We start from the raw sequence: 23,044 nt of genomic DNA, 5'->3' as shown, positions 1-23,044 counted from the left end.
GTATATTTCAGTTCCATTTTACTTTTATATATTTATTTATTGGTCCTTATTTTTATTTTACTTTTAAGAAGTATATATAGTTGCTACACTTATTTATATTAACATAGTTTTTTAGTGTAACAATTTGGAGATAGGAGAGGTTGAACCCCAACCTCAAATTAAGGATTACATACCAATCATTATTGATCTACGGTTCATGTTGACTATGTGAACATGTTAATGGTCAGTGAATTTAGAATTTTTATTTAGAAAACTTCACTTAAAATTAGAAATAATTCATAGAGAGGCAATCTTAAAATACATAAATGGATTAAATTATTAATTTAATACAATCTCTACAAATTTTCATATTTTGAAATTATTTGGTGGCACATCCAAAACTATAAAGATGTTTTTGAACAAATCGATATATTTTGATTATTTATTTATTTAATAAGGTATTTCTACATAAATGTATGAAAATAACGAGTAGATTTTTTAGCAGGGCAGGCTGATGTCACGAGGCCAGGGGTAAATTTCTTTACTTTTACAAATTATTAAACAATAATTTAATTGTTTTCAAATTCGCCAATTATGCTAATGCAAACATGCAGGTGAGTGAATAAAAAATAGTTAAAGCAATAGAAATAACCAAAATAATTAATTTAGAACTAAAGTAGACATTTTATTAATTGGAAACCAAAATAAAATAAAGTTCTTTAAAAAAAATAACTAAGAAATAATAATTATAAATTATAATATATTTGTTTAATCGTTCTTTTAGTGTGTGGGAAACCAGTTTGACCGACATGGTTCTCTCAGGTTGACAAACACACGTGACACCGATACCCCATTTTTATTTTCGCAATTCGAAATTTGAAAAATATAAAATATATTTATTTCGAAGGGAGAATTTTGGTGGCAGTGGCTTGGTGGTTAAGGTTGTCGCGTGGGGGAAAAAATATATATATATATATATATGTATTTGAGAAAATAAATTAGAAATAAAAAAAATAGAAGCGCGTGAGGGCACTGCGAGTCAAAGTGGGGCCCACGTATAATTACGTGCTCATCATGCCCGTTAAGGGGGATCCTATCGTATCTGTTAACACGTGAAACGCACGCTCCCGAAACTCGCGTGGATTTTGTTTTTTCGAAAGGCCTTTTGGTAGGTTTCCAATGGTCTCCATTATAGGGAGCCTCCTTTGAAGATTAAAATTCTCCCCACTACCTTTTTTTTCCTTTTTATAAATAAATAAATTTTTTCTTTTTTTTTTTTAAAAAAAAGGGGAAAAGATTGTAAAAGGCTTTGATTTGGGGTTTGCATGCATGCTCATAGGGTATGTGGTCTCTTTAGGATAAGGTCAGCGTGACCTTTTTCTTTTTTCTTTATTTCCATGTAAAAATAAGTGAGTGAAAACTCTAACCTATCAATTATAGTCCACGAGAGGAAGGTATTAGACGTTTATATCAAATGTAGAGTATACCTCGAGGCACATGTCTCACTTATAATCCACCTCGAATAGCTTGTCTTCTTTTTAGTTTTAATATGAGCTTATCGAGATGGTGCCATAAAATTTTTTAATTTTTGGTAGTGGATGTGAAAAGATTATATTTAATAAGTAATCTAAAGAATCAACCTTATATAGACATATAATTAATTAATTAAATATTGCACTAATATAATTAACTAATTATTTATTTATAATTTATAAGATTTAATGGTATACAAATCTACGAGCATGATTAGTTGAGCATGCCAAAGAGACACCTAATTCAGGTTCATAAGTATTAATTTGGTATATTTTGAGTTTTTCGTAGAAGTTGTAAGTAAATATTTTATATTTTTATTATTGTTGTTCATTACGTAAATATAAAATTGCATTTTTGCTTATATATTATTAATTTCATATAGAGATTAAAGAGAGAGTAAAAACGTCATTCCACATCTTATTTGTTTATTTGAGGTTTGCAATTACATCATGGACCTACTTGCTTTTTCCATGCATCCCTATTTGACTGGTTCCATTATTTTTAATAATTTCATGTTATAATAATAATAATAATAATTATTATTATTATTATTATTTGTTGTTGTTGAGAAAATCTATGGAATTTGGTGTGAACAAATCCCAACCAAATTGGAATGGACTTGAAGCATATGTTTGACTATTCCCTTTCTTCACATTTCTTTCCTTATCCAATTTCAATATTATGGACAAAGGTTTTTAATTTTTTTTCTTTGCTTTTTTTAAGAGAAAAACAAGATTGTAATTTTCAGGGTATTTTATTACCATAATATCATTTCCTTATAAATTTCAAAATCAATTCTAATATACATGTGTGTTACACAACAATTAACAGGTATAATATATACTTTCACAAAAATATCAGCTACAACGACAAATTGTTACATTTCTAAACACAAACAACTTTTTTTTCACCAAACGCGAATATTGAATTTCAAATAACACATCTTGAAATATGTGATAGTCAAGATTCGATCGATTATTCACACAGAAGAGAGAGTAAAACTAGCCTTGAAGCTTTTCAAATACAATATAGTCCTATCACAAAAATATACAATAGGGAACTAGCCTTTGGGCCTTCCATTTAGATTTCTAACACTTGATTTGAAGTAAAAAAAAAAAAATACATATATATATAACTCAATTAAACCTCCAAATTGCTCGGAGCAACCTCCAAATAACACCTTTAATAGGGTCTATTGGTCAAACCAAACACAATAGTGAACTTAAATCAAACCATAACACTAACTTAAAATCATGATGAAGAAATGAAATTATCGTTAGTACTATTATTATTTATAGGATATATGAATGTCAAAGAGCGGTAATTGACATATACCTCTATGAGTTCGAATTCTCTCTTCAACATGTTAAAAAAATTATAGAATATATGAATATAAATGACGAAGATTGTTCTAGTCACGTCTTTTTCTTTTTCTTTTTCTTTTTCAAAAAAGTGAAAAAAATAATTAAAAGAAAGGTGGAGGTTTATACTTGTCTGTAATGAAGCTTACAAGCGGGGTTCGTCCTCGTAATAATGCCTCTTAAATTTTCATAAATGAATATAATCTCTCACATGCTCCTACGTACTCAATTATGTCATGCATATTTCTTTAACAATAATCATAAATTATTACTTCAAATCTTATTTTAATCTGTTGTACTAATTCTAGTTTGGTATTTGTTATAGGCAGAAAATAGAGATTGGATTAAGCAAATCAAAAAGAGGAAAGAAAGCCGAAGAAGGAGCAGACCCGAAGAGGTAAGTGGGTCGGGGCCCAGCGACCTGGGCCGACCGTGGCCGACTCGGGGTTGGCGCTGCGCTGAGGGGTTCTCAGCCCAGTGGCCGAGAACCTCTCCAGCAAATCCCGACCCTCGTACAAGTCCAATTCAAGCCGATTTGATCTCGACCCTAAATAGTACAACGTGAGGCCCACTCTGTGATCACCTTAGTGCATAAGGATTCGACGAGTGTAAACTGTATGAGGATTAGGGTTCAGCTGATTTTTGAAGGGATTAGGTCAAGGCTCACAACACCCTACATTTTACACTCAACTACTCAAATTTTGACTTAAGCATCGAAGCATGTGTGGCAAGAGCCACACCGGTCTTTAGTGCTATTCTGTTTTTGCAGGTCTTGTCAATCCTTTTTATTAATATTGGTGCGAATTTGGCGGAATCTCACGAGGCCAAATTTCTGCATCAACCGTATTTAAGGACATTTTTGACAAATATAAGTATTTGTTAACTATTATTGCTTCTCGATTTTCATTATTAAGAAACATTTCTAAAATTCTACCAAAAAAAAATCAATTTGTTTCTCATTCCAAAATTTATTAAGAAACCAAAGCATTTGATAACTATTTATGTTAATTATTTTTTTTTTTACAAACATCCTCAAAATGGTAAAGAAATTTTAGAAATAACAAAAATAAGTTTCATATATTGTTCGAATTTACAATTGATTTCAAAATATGAATAAAAGTAATATTTTATCATTATTGAATTCATTGAGCCATACAATTCTATTTTTCTTTATTATAAAGAAGGTCAAAAGAAACAAAAAATGGTAACTTTAATCACCCAACAACCCCAAGTTTCTTGTGTATGATTCACATTTCCAGTTGAATTTTTTTCCAAAATATACATGCGCAAATAAAAACATTATTTCATCATCTTTTATTTTTAAAATGCATAATATGTATTAAAAAATAAATATCACATTTCATTTTGAATATTTAATTTTAAAAATTGAATTTCATATAGAACTTTTATTTTTTTAATCTAAAATTTTAGAGAACAAAAAACAAGAAATAAATTATATTTTCGTTTATTTTCTCAATAAAAATGAAAAATATAAACAATAAAAAATTATCAAACATAGTTATATTTTTCTTAATTGTAAAAGAGGGAACAATAAAAAAAATAATAAATAAAATAAGAGACAATAAATAGAAACTTTGTCAAACGACTCTAAATTTCTAGTTTTCTATTTTTAGTGCCAAATTTTAAACTTTGCATTGACACTATTTTAGTCGTGGTCCATTTTAATAGGTTCTTGATCCATTTTATTACTTGAAATCTGATTCGATAATTTATTTTATTTTTTTAGTACGTAGGGTAGAAGATGTAACTCACAACTTCTAAGCTGAAAATATATGTCGATTACCACTTAATTATATTTGTTTTGGACTTAATTTGAAATCTTTTAACATATGCTCATTTATACATGTATACATCTTTTATTATATAATTGAAGGAAAACCATGTCACATCAATCTTTCTGCAAAATGCCTTTTTGAAAAACTAGTCATAATGATTAAAATAATTTGTATGTAAGGACCTAATTAAAATAAAGCGTTTGAACTTGAAAATTTATGAATTAAAAAAAGGTGACAAATTGGATAATAAATTTGTTGAACACAAGATTAGGTAACTTTTAAAAGAAAAAGGGTGGGGGAGGGGGTGTTAGTGTTCACCCACTCCCAATTAAGCTCCAATCAACAATTATTTAGTTGTCAAAAAAAGAAAAGTCTTTATTATTATTATTATTATTATTATTATTATTATCATTATTAACTAAAAAATCTAATTGGTCAATTTGGTCACAATCACAATAACGCCATGTAAGATTAGCATTGGGGCATAATTTTCTCTTCCAAAATGAGAGATTTTTTTGAAGCTTTCAAAAAAAAACAAAAAGATTTTTTAGGGGAAAAAAAACAAATAAATCAAAGGCTGCGTTTAGCCTACGCAAAAGGTGCAAAATAAAAGAAATAATAATAAAAAAGAATTATTATTGGAAGAGGGGGAAAATAGTCAAAAAAGCCTAATTTTGTGTTTATCATTTGGGTGAGTGATTGGTGGTTAATTGAGACTGATATTTGTCAAATCGCCAAACTAACAACTAATACTCTCCCCATAGGAATTAATTGTCAATTACACTATAATGGTATTATTCATATTTTTTTAGCCACCCTAATTAACAAAATGACACGATTCACATATTTTACAAATAAAAAAGGTTTAATAGAATGGACTCGGTATACACGACACAATCTTAATCGAGGGTGTTACTTTTTCTTGTGTGATAGGAAATACTCATTTAAGCTTCTCGCACGATGAGGGTGGGAAAATTTGTTCCCGCTATGTTCTCATCCTCGCCTTGATAAGACTTCTGACACCAATACATTGGAGTTTTTCTTTTATCTATTATGTTTTAATAATTTTCAATTATATCCGTTTATGTTATGATAAGTTTACCCAGATAATGTGTTGAGATATCAATATATGAATTAAATTTACCAAATCTATCCATTTAAACTTTTGGTCCTCAACTAGATAAGAGTTAGAATTTCACAAGAGGAAGTTTCACACAGAAGGTATGATGTTTATATTTCACTGTATTATGATGGCACTCAAATGCTCTATTTATACAAAAGTATATCCTAAGTTTAGAAGAAAAAAAATCTAAACTTTAACAAAAATATTGTAACAAAAATGCACAATAATAGATATTCTTGTTTTGACTATGACGTGGTGTGTGGCTTCAACTTCCTTGCTGAAGTTACGTTAACATCCCCCCGCAAACGAGCGGGTAGGTCAAGCACTCCGAGTTTGGATCGTAGTAGGTGGAACTGAGAGTGAATGAGTGGTTTAGTCAGGCAATCGGCTAGTTGATCAGCAGATGGTACATAACGAACTTCAAGAGCACCGCGTAACACGTGATCCCGAACAAAGTGGACATCTATTTCAATGTGCTTGGTCCGAGCGTGGAAGACTGGATTAGTTGCTAGAGCACCAGCACTGATATTGTCACACCAAATAATGGGCGGAGAACTAACGTTGACACCAAGTTCACCAAGGAGTTGTCGCAGCCAAATAATTTCAGCGGAAGCATGAGCAAGAGCACGATATCCGGACTCAGTACTGGAGCGAGCAACAGCCGTTTGTTTCTTTGACGACCACGAGACAAGAGTGTTTCCAAAGAAAACACAATAAGCAGCAATTGATTTGCGATCATCAATGTTTGATGCCCAGTCTGCATCAGAATAAGCTGTGAGAGAGACCGTGTCACTTGGTTGGATGTGGAGGCCCATGTGTTTTGTACCACTTAAGTAGCGTAACACCCGCTTCACAGCTTGCCAATGTATGTCGGTGGGCTGTTTGAGAAATTGACTCAGGTGATTAACAATATACGCGATGTCTGGCCGAGTGTTGGTAAGATATTGAAGGGCACCAAGAGTGCTTCTGTATAGAAAGGGATCACTCACGGGCTCTCCATCAGAAATTGACAAGTGTTTGCCCAATACAGTGGGGGAGGGGGCTGGCTTTAAGCCCTCCATATCCAGGCGACGCAACACGTCATCTATGTATTTTGCCTGAGTTAAAAGAACTCCGGAAGGGAGATGAGTGACCTGGAGGCCAAGAAAATAACTGAGGAAGCCAAGATCTTTGAACGCAAACGTTTTATCTAGTGTGGCAACAAGACTGTCTATGAGAGCAACATTATTTCCAGTGACAATGACATCATCCACATAGACCAGAAGGAGGATGATGGATGGACCGCGGTGATATATGAACAAGGATGTGTCTGATCTACTGTTGGTGAAGCCTCAAGAAAGCAAGGCAGATTTGAGAGTGACATTCCAAGCTTGAGGAGCTTGTTTGAGGCCATAAAGTGCTTTATGTAGTTTGCAGATATAATTCGGATATCTGGGATCGACATATCCTGGAGGTTGAGACATATAGACATCTTCATCTAACTTGCCGTTGAGAAAGGCATGGTTGAAGTCAAGTTGTCGTAGTTTCCAGCCTCGAGATACAGCTAATGACAGAACAACTCGGATAGTGGAGGCTTTGACCACAGGACTGGAGGTTTCAAAAAAGTCAATACCGGGACTTTGATGAAAGCCTTTGGCCACTAACCGTGCCTTGTGGCGTTGAATCGAGCCATCAAAATTGCGTTTGATGCGAAAAACCCATTTACACCCAACTACATTGACTGAACCAGTAGGAGGGACGAGGGTCCAAGTCTGATTTTGCATAAGAGCATTATACTCCAAATCCATCGCTGATTTCCAGATGGGAGTAGCAAGAGCAACCTTAACAGTTGTGGGTTCTGTTACCGACCAATCAGTGGGAGTGGAGGATAGGACCACCTTGGGCTTGAATATTCCAGCTTTCCCTCGTGTAATCATAGGGTGGATAGACTGAAATGGTGGGGGAGGCTGAGGTGCGATAGAGCTTTCAACTGCTGAGGTAGTTTCCGGTGCAGGAATAGAGAGAGAAGGTAAAGGGGACGAGGTTGGTATATTTAGGTCAGATGCTTCAAGTGTGGGTAGTGGAGATAGAGGGAAAGATGGTGGATTGGAGGGGGTGGAGAACGCATGTTGGTCAGCTGAAATCGTATTAGGGAGCTGATGGGATGAGCTAGAAATAGGAGATGTGTCAATTGGTAAAGGTTCATGGCTTAGGGGACTGTTTATGGGGAATTCTAGATTATTAGGTCGTGATTGGGGAGGTGAGGTTGGAGAGGTTGTTGGGGCCTGGGATCTAGGAGGCTGAGAGTTATGGGTGATAGGCAAATTTGGTGGGCATGGGTGAGGGGTGTTGGATGGTGGGTGAGTAGCAGGTTCAAGAGTAGGCAGGCTACCGAACCACGTGTGTAGGTTTGGAGCAGCGGTGGAATGAGATAAAGAATTGTCAGACACAGTGGATTGTTGAAGGCCAAATCCAGAAGCAAATGGATAATCACCTTCATTGAATTGAACATGTCGTGAGATGAAGACTCTTCCTGATGAGCTGAGACATTTATGACCCTTATGAGCTGGACTTGGACCAAGATAAACACACTTGTTAGTTCGAAATTGAAACTTATGAGTATGGTAAGGGCTTAAAAAGGGATAGCATGCACACCCAAATATTCTCAACTCGGAGACGTTAAGACTTCGTTGTATCAATAACTCCATTGGAGACTTACCATTAAGCAGAGGGGAAGGAAGACCATTGATTAATAAGGTTGATGTCAGGAAGGCCTCCCACCAAAAACTTAGAGGCATGGAAGCTTGAGCGAGCAAAGTGAGACCGGTCTCAACAATATGGCGATGTTTACGCTCGGCTCGACCATTTTGCGCAGAAGTGTACGGGCACGAAAATCAAGATTGTATCCCCAACTGATGGCATAACTGATGGACTCGTTTATATTCTCCTCCATTGTCAGACTGTAACATTTTAATATGGCTGCCAAATTGAGTCTTAATCATAGTAGTAAAATGATTAAATGCTGAAAGTGTGTCACTCTTTAACTTCAAAGGATAAATCCATACAAATCGGCTATAGTCATCAAGAAAATGAACATAGTATCTATACCCATCAGATGACATAACAGGTGCAGGTCCCCATAGATCAGTATGCACTAACATGAATGGAGCAGTAGCTTGTGAACTAGATAGAGGGAAAGGCAGACCATGAGATTTACCATATTTGCATGCTTCACAAAAGTTGACATTATCATGAACTTTCAAGGGCAGATTACAACGTTTAATTAAACTTCTAAAAACTTGAGAAGATGGATGTCCAAGTCGACGATGCCAAACGTCCTTGGACACCACAACATTTATACTACTGGATGATTTGGGAAGAGACACAGAACAAATAGTTTTATTAGCAGCCAACTCCAAGCCACAGTCAACTGGAGTCGAAGTACTCCCAATGACTACTCCAACAGTATTGAGGCGGTAAAGTCCATCCTTAAGAGCCCCTTTCAGCACCACCTTGCCCGAACGTATATCCTTTACAAGACAAGAATCAGCATGAAATTCAAGGTATACGTTATTGTCTTTAGCGAGTTTAGATACGCTAACTAGATTTTTAGCTATGTTAGGTACGCACAACACATTTTCAAGCATGATCAACCCACCGTCAGAAACTAAACAGGATTTGCCAACATGAGATATTTTTAATTTATCGCCATTACCTACTGTAACTCTTTCCATACCTCCATATTCAGTAGGTTGAACCATACTATTGTAGTCGGCGGTGACATGATTTGAAGCACCACTATCCACATACCAATTCGGGTCTATCACTGTTTCTGGATTGGCCAAAAAAGGATTGTTATTTTGGGTTGCTGTGAAGGCATAAAATGTACCTTGTCCAGAGTTGTTGTTAACCCCCTGGTTAGAGTCGCCATTGAAGTTTTTACCCTGGCTTTGTGTATTGTTCCTGTACTCCTTATCAAATCGATGGTAGCACGTTAGTGCTGAATGTCCAGGTTTACCACACACCTGACAAATTTACCGACTATTGTTGTTGTTCCACCATCCTCTACCTCGATTTCGACCACCCCCCCCCCCCCCGATTGTTGTTGAATGGTGGCCGAGAGTTTTGATTTTGACGTTGGTTTCCACCACTTACACTTCTGCTACTATTAGCCATATTCACAGAAACAGAGTTGTTAAAAGATACTGTATTTTTATGAGAATTCTGAAGTTCTAACCTCTTCTCAAATACCAACAATTCGGCTTGCATTTCAGGCCACGAAATCCCTCGTTTTCCTTGGATCGTTGCTACCACAGGATTATACTCTTCATCTAATCCCAGCAGAACTTGAGAAATCAAAGATCGAGTGGGTACGAGGCTTCCAGCTTGACCCAAATTGTCTGCATGAGACTTCATAACACGCAAAAAATCAGTCATTTTAAGAGAACCTTTTCGAGTTTGTTGAAATACCTGACGGAGATAATCTTCTTCCGCCTGAGACTGTACTCCAAAGAGTTCTTGTATGGCAGTCCATAAATCACAAGCATTTTCGTACCCCATCACCTGTGTTGCAACTTCTGGAGTTATAGAGTTGTACAACCAACCAAGAAGTAGCTGGTCGGTAGTTACCCATGACTCATATAGTGGATTGACGGCTGCTTCTGTTGCTATAGAGGAACTCGATGGTGCAGATATGTTCGTTTGGCTTGTTTCCATATTACCAATCGACTGTTGCACAAACATAGGCGGACATGGGTGCTCGCCGGAGAGGTGTCTCTCTAGTTTGTAACTTCGTAATATGGGTAAGGTTAGGTTTTTCCACAACAAGTAATTGGTTCTATCTAGCTTTATTGTGGTGATTTGGTTAAGCAATTGATTGAGTGGTGGGCTGCTAAAGGTGGGGTGGGTAGAGGTGTTGGAGGAGGCGTTGGCCATTACAACTCTGATACCAAGTTAGAATTTCACAAGAGGAAGTTTCACACATAAGGTATGATGTTTATATTTCACTGTATTATGATGGCACTCAAAAGCTCTATTTATACAAAAGTATATCCTAAGTTTAGAAGAAAAAGAATCTAAACTTTAACAAAAATATTGTAACAAAAATGCACAATAATAGATATTCTTGTTTTGACTATGACGTGGTGTGTGGCTTCAACTTCCTTGCTGAAGTTACGTTAACAATAAGCGTATAAACATTACGGGCTAAAACATATATTTAGCCATAAAAAATATGCCAACCTAAATATAATTGGGTAAAACATTTGTACCTCTCCTTATGAGACGTAAGTTCGAATCCTCGTTCCTTGTTTATGATGTTATATTCTAAAAATGTATACACACAAAGTTGTGGACATCTAATATATTCATAAAGATTTTTTTTTTCACATATAAATGGTAATTGTATTAATAATTTGGTATACATTTTAAAAATATATGATTTTATTTCATTTTAATTCCCATTTTAAAAGAAGTCTGAATCTAGCATTCTAGCCAACACATCATTCAAATTTGACTATTTTTTCATGAAGAAACAAAAAAAGTCATGATAGTTCAACTTTATTTTTTATTATGAACAATTGAACATGTCATATTGCACATAATTGAAAAGTAAATGTTGGGTTTGAAGCCAAGTAATAATCAACATGTCTAGAATCATCTCTATGCAAAGTCTTAATCTAATCCTCCCAATAATATTCGAATATCTATATCAATCTTAATGCGAAGAAAGATTACAAATAATACTAAAATAAAAATAATTTCTATTTTTTTTTGAATTTGAACTCACGATCTTTTAGTCGGAAACAGATGTCTTAACCAATTGAGTTATGTTCATATTGTTGGCCATTATTCTCACTTTTTATGAGTATGAAATGCATGGGAAAAAATAATGATAGAAATCACAATCATATTATAACTATTACTTCAATAATTTCTAAAGAGAAATGATGGTAAATATAAAAGTGGTATCATCTAGCTTGTAATAATCATTCAAACCAAGCTTTTATGCAAGAAACATAGCTTTTATCATTGCACATGACAAATTTAAAGATTGGTTAATCTTGGAATTCAGAATCATTCGTAAAAATTATCTCCAAATTTGTTCCTAACTCTAAAGCCTTTAGCACGAATTTGACCCTATTAACATTTAAAAATGGATGAGAAATGTCTATTTAAGCCCTCTAAAACAACATTATACTTCATAAAAGTAAACTATCGTCACCAGTTAAAAAATTGACAACTCCCTGGTTTTTATAAAAAATTTATGTTTTTGCATTTCTTGATTGTCAAAGATTTAATGTTGGTAAAGAAAATATTACTAAACACGATATTTATAAATAAAGCGATAAAATTATTGGTGATATTTATTTTAAATTAGAAAAAAAAACAATTATGGTATTGAATAGGAATAACTATTTGCTATTGTTATTATTATTTTTTTTTTCTCAACTACCAACTATATTCTTAGTTGGGGATTTAATTTACAAGCTAAGCTAAATGAACGGTGACGGCACATTTTAAACGAGATTTGTCAAATGAAAAAAATAGACAAAATAGTGAAAGTATCTTTTCAATCAATAATTCATTTATCACTATTTTGAAGAAAAAAGATGAAACAATAAGTTTTGAACAAATTAAAAATCATGAATCATATAATTATTTAATTTTATTAAAAAAAAGATGCAAAAAGAAAAAAGAATAAATAATAAAAAAAGTAAATGGGGGGTTTTGAAGTGATAAGTCAAACATTAACTCCAAAAGATTTTTCGCAGCCTTTCTGTTTTACCCAAGAAATCTCCCTTCTGCGCAAAATCAAGTGCCTTCCTATAAAGCAAACCAAACAAAATCAATTTCACTTTTTTTCTGCAGCTTTTTTTGGAACTTGTTTTTTTTTTTTCTCTTTTTCTTTTTCTAATAATTAATTCTCGGTTCTCACTTTATTTTTTCAGTTGCCCACGGCCCACCGGACCACCGCCTGCGACGGAGGGGGGGGGGGGGGGGGGGGGGGTTTCTTTTTTTTTTTTTTGGGGTTAAAAAATGAATTGAAAAATATAAAGTTCAAATCAATTTGGCAGTTGAGTTCCACAAGCTTCTCATGTTTTTATTTGACCTGGTTGACAAGATTGATACCAAACCAACACCAAAAATCCATTATTCCAAAAAGAAAGAAAAAAAACCAAATCTTGGGTCAATTGGGATTTATCGAATTCTCATTTTTTAGATTTTTAAACAGTTTTAGTAGGTAAACTTTACATAAAATTAGTTCATCCCATATCATTTAATAAAAATTTTACATTATTTTTTGTTCATTTTTACTAGGAGTAAAGGTGTAGCGGTGTCAGCTGGCTGTAGGAACCACCTACCATATGAAGCATACGATAAGGAGTGATAAGGAGGATGCGTTCTGGGAACATGTAGCGTAGTATAAAGAGACGCAACGCACCATGCAGATAATAGTTGCAGAGGAGCAAGGTGGCGGACGATGGTACAACTACCACATCCTGAGAATGTCCCCTAACTTTCCGTCATAATCTTGTATGACAACGGACCCTACCATGCCACGTACATAATGTCTTTGTAATTGATTGGTCATGAACACCTATAAAAGAGAAGAACCACCACAACTACATGATAAGTGAAAAATCTGTCACGAAATTTCTAAGGGGCTCAATACTACATTTTTGTCCGATTACTAACTTGATTGTTGAAGAACATTAGGCGAGACACTGCACAGGTGTCGAGAATTGTTGTTAGGTTCATTTGTTCGATGACCGCATTCTCTAAGAGACGTGGACCTCTTTAGATCTCAGTAACAACAATTTTTTTATTGGAATTAGTATTTTACCAAAGAAAATGTAGTATAAATGAAAATTGTCAATGTTATTTTGAGACATTTAATTAAATTAGGTTGACTAAATTTAATATTTATTGGAAACCGATTAAAATCAACCTGAATTTGGGAATTTGACCATGAAGTTGCAAATATTAAGTTTTAAGATAAATTTACACTTTTTTTTTAAACGAATAAGAGAAAATGAAAAGTTAAGGGCCAAGATTGTAATGAAAAATTATAACAAAAACATTTTTTAAAAATAAAGGTTATCTGAAAAAAATGGCAAAAATGATTTTATTGTTTATTTATTTTCCTTTTTGAATAATTTAAATGGAGAAATTGATGGGGAGGCAATAATTAACCGAACCGAACAATAAATACAGGAGAAAGGAAGGAGGTGACGGGGGAGACGACAGGAACGAACGGTAACAGGTCAACTATGCGATGACAGTGTTTGCCAGATGTCACGCTTTTAGGATCGTTGTAATTATTGAAGTCATGCAAAAAGCAAACCTAAATAAATTAAATTATTTATTTATTTATTATTATTATAAAATATTGATCGAAATAGGTTTAGAGAGAGAGAAGAAAAAAAAAGTTATTGTGTTGAAAAGGGAAAAGCGCGGAAATCAAATTTCATTCTCCATTAAATTATTATCCACAATTTTTCTTTTAATTTCTTTAAATTTTGATTGCATAGGTTAATATTTATTTATCCATAAAGAAAGCCTAGGCAAATTAAAAATTAAAAAAGAGCGATAATGTAAAATTATTGTTTATCTTATTCAATGATATCGTCATGAAATTTTCTAAAAAATTATATCGTAATGAAAAATAATTATGAAACATCATAATAATTAAGTACTTTTTCTTCCCAACATTAAGAACAATTCGTGTTTGTTTTTTTTTGAATTAAATAATTTTCTGCTTGCGTGAAAGTTCATATGGTCTCGAGATAAGCTGCAAAAATATCTGAGGTGTTCGTAGAACCTCTAAAATTAAAAAACTATATTCCAACACTCAAATTAGTAACTTTCTAAGTTGTTTTGAGACTAGCTATCAATCAGGCATGTATACTTGAACATACGACCTAACTCGCACGGTAAACGATTGGAGGGTGTGCTCCAGTCACCATAAATCACGATGTATGTTTCACTATCGTAAGATGTTGGCTGATAACGATCATCACCGTAGTGTCCTCCACAGGTATCTGGTTAATTCCAATGTTTTACTAAAATTAGATGTAATGGAATACATCTTTTCCCTTCGAGATTGAGTCCTCCCCGATCTCTGTGTAATGATAAAATTTGCTAGATTTACAAATACTACTAAACGGCCCTTAATAATGAAACCATCAAAACGAGCCAACAAATTTCAATGTGAATATAGTAGTTATCTTTTTAAGCATTTCTTTTTATTTACGTGGCATTCATGCAAACAGACATTTGACTTTTTTTTTCCATTGTTTTGAGGTCAGATATTTGACTTTTTGGAGAGAGAAATATAAATATTCGTGGTGGGTGGGTATAAATATCAAAACGACACCGGGATGTGGGCAAAACGGCAAAAGTAGGAAGAAGGTTCCCTTTTCCCTTGAATATTATTTTTAGCATTTGAATATCATTATTGCTCTTTTTTTCCCCAAAAATAAAAATGTCTAGAGGGGAAGAAAAGCTTCACATTTCATTTATTATGGGTTGGAATTAAAAGGGCAGATGGATGGATTAGGTAAATCCCAACTCCAATGAAAATTCAATTTTGACATTAAAAAAAAAAAAAACCAATCATATATTTAGGTCAAAAACCATTTTGGGTTTTGTTTAACGTCTTTTAAAATTTATTTTATAACAGTAGTTTAAATTATATGTTTTCTTTTCATGTTATCTACTTTCTTCTAATAAATATTTATTTCAAAATCTATACCAAATCTTATGAATTAAGACTCTGCTTACTTACTCGTAATCCTAATGGGAATGAATCGGAATGAGAATGCTATTCCTTGTTTACCAAAAATTTTATGGAATCGTAATAGGATGTCTTTGACGTTGTTTACTAAAACTGTTTGAAGGAAGGATTCCTCGTAACCGTAGGTCTTGGAGCGGCGACTGCCGTAGCAGGGGGCCTATTTCTCGTTGTATTGCTGAAGGGGCGTAACAACGTACCAAATAAAATAATTTTTTAATTGAACAACTATAATTTAATATAATATACTATTCAATTTATTACTCTAATATTTGAAAATAATAATTTATATTTTAAAATCCCATCAACTAATATTTAAAAATAAATTTATAATATTATATAATAAAATTCCATCAAATAATAAAAATTGAAATATAAATAGAGAAGAAATTAGAAAAATATAAAAAAAAAATTAATTAAATAGTGTATGAGCCTAATTAATAGATGAGAGAGAAAGAGTTGTAAACTAATTATAAAAAATATGTGGGGTCCACAGAATAAAGAATAAGAATGAAATTAATAAAGTCGCAGGGGATTTGTTACGTTTTTAGAGGATGAGATTACAAAATTTCACGTTGGTCCCACCATTTGATTCCATTCCTATAATTTGATAAACAACAACAAATAAAATTTTCATTACGATTACGGGATAAATAAACGGACCTAAAGACAAAAAAATAATTTTTAATTAAAAAATATATCTGACTAAGAGCTTAAATGTATTCGTAAAAAAACAGTGAAATACATACTAAATAAGTTGAGAGAAAGTTTACATAATTCTTAGAAACAAAAAACAAAAACCATAACTCTTACCGAATAGCCCTTCGTTTTTAGTCTTTTTGTTTTAAAAAAAGATATGCTTATTTTATCACGATTTTTTGGTATGCTTAATTATGTAAAATTCATATTTTTTAATAATGTACTTTAATTTTAGAAATTCAGCTTAGAAATAGAGATTCTTAAAATACCAAATTAAGAACAAAATGGTTATTACAAATTTGTTTGCTCGTGCTATTTATATACTTTAATTTGTATTTCACATGATATTTTGTTGAAATTGTAATGTTAAGATGCAAATTAATGCGAATGAACCTCAAGTCAATTTTATAAGATAATTTTGGATGGAATCTTCATAGGGGCAACATAATGAGCCTACTTCTAGGATGACTTATGATTTTTATTAAATGTGCAGGTTTATAATAAGTTTTATTATGAATGATTTCGATTTTAAATATGGGTGCATTGTAAATATGACAATTAAATTGGTCACGCCTCGTGATAGTTGGTATCAAATAATTAAGAAAATAAACGTTGGTTTGTTTCAATAAAGTGTATTAATTATTATATCATCATTGGGTTTATTTAATTTGAGTCTCTAAATTTCTTTTTTTAGCATAATGAGTGGGGTGGAGGAATTTAAACTATAATATCTTATTTATAAATGCTATTATTAAGACAATTAAGTTCCTATTGACAGAGTCCTGAATTTTTTAGTATTCTAAATTTCACATTAAAATACTATTATGGTAACTTACATTTTAATTTTCTAAATAAATTTATTGTAAAAAAAAACATGCATTTGATTTATTTACATGACCTATCTCTACTTGCAATTATATTTAAGGAGTTGGCTAGTCTAAGTATAGTTAAACTGGTTAAGGCATATGTCTTCGAAAAAAAAGTAGTGAGTTGAAATCTCTATGATGTACTAAAAAAACTACATTTAATAAGATAGTGTCGATTTTCAAACATATTTTGTTTTTATGGTGAAGGAAATGTTTATAAAGCTCATTTTAGTCCACAAACTTCAAGGATTACTCTATTTTGGCTCTTGGACTCATTGACATGGGCGACCAGGAAGAGATCATACGATACGGTGACAAAATCAAAATGATTACTTTTTGTTCGATAATTTATGAGGTGATTGCAAACAGAGTTCCACATTGGATAGGGAAGGAGGTGATCATGGATATATAAGAGACGGCAATTATCTTCATTGGTATGAGGTTTCTGATCGAATATCGAGTTCGACAAATATTTTTTCGAAGATTCTCCCCACGTGTCTCCTCGCTCGGGTTAACCTCCAATGATGAAACGTGACATATCTATAATATTTTGTTTATTTAACTAATGTGGAACTAGACAGCAAGACCAAAGTGAAAAGTGTATTATTTAATTTGATTAGATTGGCAATAAAAGTAAATGGATGTGTGTGGTGCATGGGCGTATCTGATGTCAGAGCATGCGTTATCATCTTTTTTGACTTTGGGATGAGCCCCACTTTGAATGCCCCCTCCTCACTTTATAATATTCATTAATTATTACTTTATAATTGAGATTGCTTTGTTATAATTAGCTTGATTTGGATTATACCACTCATTATCTCATAATAAATGTTTCTATAACAATATCATTATGTTTAATCTTTTTTTTTCCTCTCTTTTCATGCTTAAGCCCACATAAAGTTACTTTCAAACATAAAATGTGAGATATGGCTTTGACAATTGTTTTGAAGAATTTACCATCAACCCAAAATGAAAATCACGTTAATCGAATAAATTCAAGACTCTAAGGTGAACAAGTTGAATTGAATTACTTTAATAACGTTTATGAGTTTAGCCGTGAGCTCAATTTACGTAACCAATGAGAAGTCAAGTTTATGTATTTCAACCTATAAATTAGTTAATTTCGTAACTTCATCGCCTTTATAACAAAATTTGGAGTTTATGGACTACAACCCATTGTAAACCTATACAAAGTAAAACAAACGAAAATTTATTCAAAATGTAATTTTGCAGACTTTAAATACAATACATATGTATTACACAAATTCAGATTTATTAAAATTATGAGGTATAAAATAACTTTAAATATTATAGATTATGTTCTTGAACTTTGTCTATTTAGTCTCTATATACTTAAAAAAATATAATAATAAGTTGTAGAACTTTAATTTATGTCTAACATACCTGCGGTCATCAACTTAGTCAAATTAATACTTATGTGGTATGTTGACTATATTATGTTATGTGATAGGTTAATTTTGGGCAAGTTCACACATTTGCTACACACAAATATTAAATAAAGTTATAAATAGTTAAGAGTATAGATCTATATAAGACGAAGATTCGTATTAAGTTTTCATTGACATTTTCTATATATATCTATGTATTTGAATCGAAATGAGGGTTGAATTGACATTTTTATAGTATCGCAAAAATTTGATAAAATGTAAAAAACATCAACAACATATAACTAATATGAATATTCGGTTGCGTCAATTCGATTACCAGCTTCATCGTCGTTAGTGCCCACAACTATTTCTCTTTTTGATGTTCTTATTTTGGGAGGACTTGTCTATTCTGCCCCAGGTGGGAGAGCCAACAAGTTCAATCGACAATTTGACAATGATATTTCAATAAAAATGAAATCTAAACATTTTCACCAATATCCATTAAAAGCTCAACATGAAATGATTGAAATTGTAATTTAACCAATCTATATCTATACCGTAAAATAAGGAGAAAATCTATACCCTTTAATTTTAATTATTTTCTATATTATTTCGAAGACAATTTGTGATTCATTCCTCTCTTGAAATGCCCTCAAATTCTACCCATTTCTCCCCCGGCCACTTTCTCTCCCTCTCCAAAATTCACTCAAATCCCACGACCCTTTTAAATTTCCAAATATTTTATATTCATATTTACAAATTCCACTTTTCTTAAATAATTGTTTCTCCCTCTCAAAAACTTCATTTATCTCTCTCAATCCTTTTAATATTTTTCATTCTCGGTCACCTCTCGACTCTTTCTCCACCCATCTAAAGTCCTTACTAAAATGCTCATTTATTTTAGTCTATTTGAAATTAGCAAAGGTCGAAAAATAATATTTATTTAATAATGATAAAATATACGTATTATTATAAATCTAAGACAAGAAGAAGTGCAAAATTGAAAGGTGTGTAGGGAAAAGGAAACACGAAGGCGATGACGTGGACCAATTAGAAGGAAGAAAGCAGTGGGACCCACAAAGAAGAGAAAGTAGATCGCTGGGGCCCGCCATTGGATCGAGGCAATCAGGGCAGCGTTGGAAGAAAGCGAAAAAGTTCAAATACCCCACCAAATAATAATAATTATAATTGTTTTCGAAGAGAATAATTATAATATTATTATTATCACAAAAATAATAAAAAATATGACTAGTCGTAGCCAATAGCAATCATTAGTACGGTCCCCTTCCCTTCTCCATACTTACATACGAAATATTTTAATCAATTTTTATTCTAAATTATAAAAATAATTTTATCCTCGAAACTTTTGTTTTTGTTTTAATTGTTTTTTTAATTTTACTGTTATTTTATTATATACTTATATTTCTCTCTCAAAAAAGTTCGAATTTTCTATGCCACGTTATCAAAATTCAAAAAAAAAATTATTTTAATATTTTCACATTCAACTATTTTGTTCTAGGAAAGAATTTTACTCTTTTCGTTATAAAATTATTAATTAATTGTACTTTTTAAAATATAATATTACGGATTCGTAATTTTGGGCGATAAATAAAATTTTAATATACTGTTTATTTAGATTATGTTTAATTAAATAAAATATTTTTTAGTTAATCAAATATTTAATTATTGAAAGATATATAGTAGGTTAAGACACAAATTATAACTAGTCAGTAACACGAATAATTGAGTAGTCAGTAACACGAATAATTGAGTAATTATTTTTCTATATCATGACTAATTTTAGAATGTATCAATAGATAATTTAAGTTAATTTGAGTCTAGGTCCAATTCTACATATATATTATATTTTCGACCAAAAGATCGAAGGCGGGAATCATAATCTATATATTTTTTAATTAAAAAATAAAAGAAAAAATGGAGGATTAGTTGGAATGGTTTATTTATTGCCATGTATTGTTAATTTATTGCACATGCTTCAATAACTATGGAAATTATTGAATGGGTTTCCTTACTCATTTATATAATTATATAACTAGGAACTTTGATTTGATTTTACCGAAATGAATATAGTTCAACGGTAATTGGCATATACCTCAAACTAAAAGGTCGTCAGTTTGAATTCTCTCCCCTTTTAGGCATTTGGGCACTTTTTTTTTCTTAAAAAAAAATTCAGACATACATGAATCCTTTATAAATTAGAAAAATAAAACTAATTAAAGCAGGAAAAAGGAAGCTACTTTACAATAGATCTATAAACTTGTAAGACACGTGTTAATTAAATTTAAAATTTTGTGTAGAAATCAATAACCCTCTAAGCTGAACACTTATATGACATGCTAATGATAAATTCTTAAAGATGATGTGGCGACAATTGAAAATGACAATTATACCCTCAAAGTTTTAACTTCATAAATCAGCACTTTGGTATGAAATGATTGCAACTATATTAATCAAATACCTGAATGGTAAATTTGGAGAGTATGATGGTAGGATGGTTTATAGAGAGTTTTTGCAATATTTACAAAAATTAAAATACGAAGGATGAATAAATGAAAAATGAGGGGGTGAAAATAAAATAACAGAAACGCGTGCAAAAGACAGACAAAGAGTCAATCTTCATTATTGCGTTTTCATCGGTCCAATCAAACAAACTCCATTCTCATTTCTCCCACTTCCCCCTTTTTATTCCATTCTAGGTTTCAATATTATTTTAATTTATCTACTTTCAAAACTATTTTTTTAGTGGTTGTACTTTTATATTTTATTTATGTTAATTTTTAAAAGAATTATTTATACAAATTCATAGTTATATTTAAAAAAAGGGTTGATGTTAAAAAAATGTTATGAAATTAAAATTAGAAATTAATTTGATGTTGTTTATTAAATTGTCTCAAATCAAAAATGAATAAGGTAGGATGATTATTCGTACACTCATCTTTTATTTTCGACTAAATACAAATGCATTATTGTACCAATAGTTTTTAATTAAAATAATAATAAATTTTAATTTATTTGATACTAGTTTAGTAATAGTAAATATTTTTTCGTCACAATAATTTATTTAATATTAAAAAGTAATAAATAACGAAAATAAGATTACATTCCTAAAAGAATGTTTTTATTAGAACAACCATCATTAATATAAAATATTATTAAATTTCGTTCTTCTAATATTGAATAATAATGAGTTATATTTTATAACTTTTTTATTTATATTAATTAATAATAAAAATATTAAATAATTCAGAAATAAAATAAAAATCTGTAATGTTTTAAAAGTCACATCAAATTATAAAAGTGATGAGTTATGTATTAGTAGTGTAATTAAACAAAAAAAATATAATAAAAAGTGTAAATTAATTAATTGCAAAATAATAGATCTTCTAAAGTAATCATTTTAAAGAGTGGAGCCCACGAGAATGAGATGAAGAGGAATGAGATTATAAACACCATATCGAAGGTGAAAATTTTAATCACAGTTCAGTTTGCCCATGTATTTTTACTAAAAATTTGTAATCAGTTAGTAATTGTACTTTTAAATTTGTAACAATTTAACCGCTAGATTTAAATACGTAACAATTTAATCCATATAATTTAAACTTTATAAAAATGCAGTCACTACCTTAAAAGTTTTCATCAAAACTAAATATCAATATTTATTATATAACGATTTAGAATTTGTAACTTATTAACACATCACATTCGATCCTTCATTAGTTTATTGATTTAGATATATAAAAGGTTTAACAAAAAATTTTACCATAGAGAATAAACTAAATTATTATCTACTAAATATCATGAACTAAATTTGAAAGTTTAAAAACTAGTTAATTTAATATCAACAGCGATTGAAGGGCATAATCTGGTGTGATCAATCATATCATATGTCGGGTGCAATCATGAAAATAACACTTTTTGCATCATTGTGATCATCATCTCTCATCCCATCACCATATACTTGACGCTCGGTGTGGGCCCCACTGCCACCACACATAACAGACAACACGCTTTCACCTTCTGTACCCTCCGCTGCACGTGCGAACCCATCAACTCAAAACTTTTGACCCGGAAACACTACTTGGGCTGGGCTTCCTTAAGCCCGCAAATCTCGGCCCGGCCCAAATTGTTTTTTCATTTCTAAACTTGTGACAATCTTTACGGTCTCATTTGAATTCTTAAGCAAGTTCAAAAGACAAAAATATTTTTTCGGAAACTAAACTACTTTTTAAAGTCCGTTTAAATAGAAACTGAAAAGCAAGTTCATTTGTTTTGTTATACCGTTCTTATTAAACTTTTCAATATCTAGGCTGAAAAATAGTCTTCAAAAACTTGTTTTTATTTTTCAAATTTGACTAAAAATTTAATTGTGTTTTCAAGAGATGTAAAAAACTTAGATATTATACAAAAACAAATATAATTCTAAAAAACAAAATAATTATCGAACAAAACCTAAAGTTTTCCAAAATTGACCTCAATTATTGGTTGGTTACTATTTGTAAAGAT

The 23,044-nt window shown here is 31.6% G+C and overlaps 1 protein-coding gene across 1 annotated transcript; it reads right to left on the bottom strand.

Annotated features, from left to right (window-relative positions):
* Nucleotides 1-7,833: 7,833 nt before the first annotated feature.
* LOC148208848 (uncharacterized) lies at nucleotides 7,834-10,514 on the bottom strand. The gene is made up of 5 exons (XM_088116973.1): nucleotides 10,242-10,514; nucleotides 9,927-10,181; nucleotides 9,661-9,796; nucleotides 9,508-9,569; nucleotides 7,834-9,301 (listed from the first exon to the last, which is right to left on the bottom strand). Exons 1-5 carry the CDS (start codon nucleotides 10,512-10,514, stop codon nucleotides 8,666-8,668), a joined length of 1,362 nt encoding a protein of 453 aa, XP_087973099.1. The 3' UTR covers nucleotides 7,834-8,665.
* Nucleotides 10,515-23,044: the final 12,530 nt, after the last annotated feature.

The sequence above is a fragment of the Momordica charantia genome (assembly GCF_013281855.1).
Source record: "Momordica charantia cultivar OHB3-1 chromosome 9 unlocalized genomic scaffold, Mcharantia_2.0 BLBB01000009.1, whole genome shotgun sequence".
NCBI lineage: Eukaryota > Viridiplantae > Streptophyta > Magnoliopsida > Cucurbitales > Cucurbitaceae > Momordica > Momordica charantia.
Note: the sequence above shows the minus strand (reverse complement) of the source record. Positions and strands in the feature narration are given on the sequence as shown.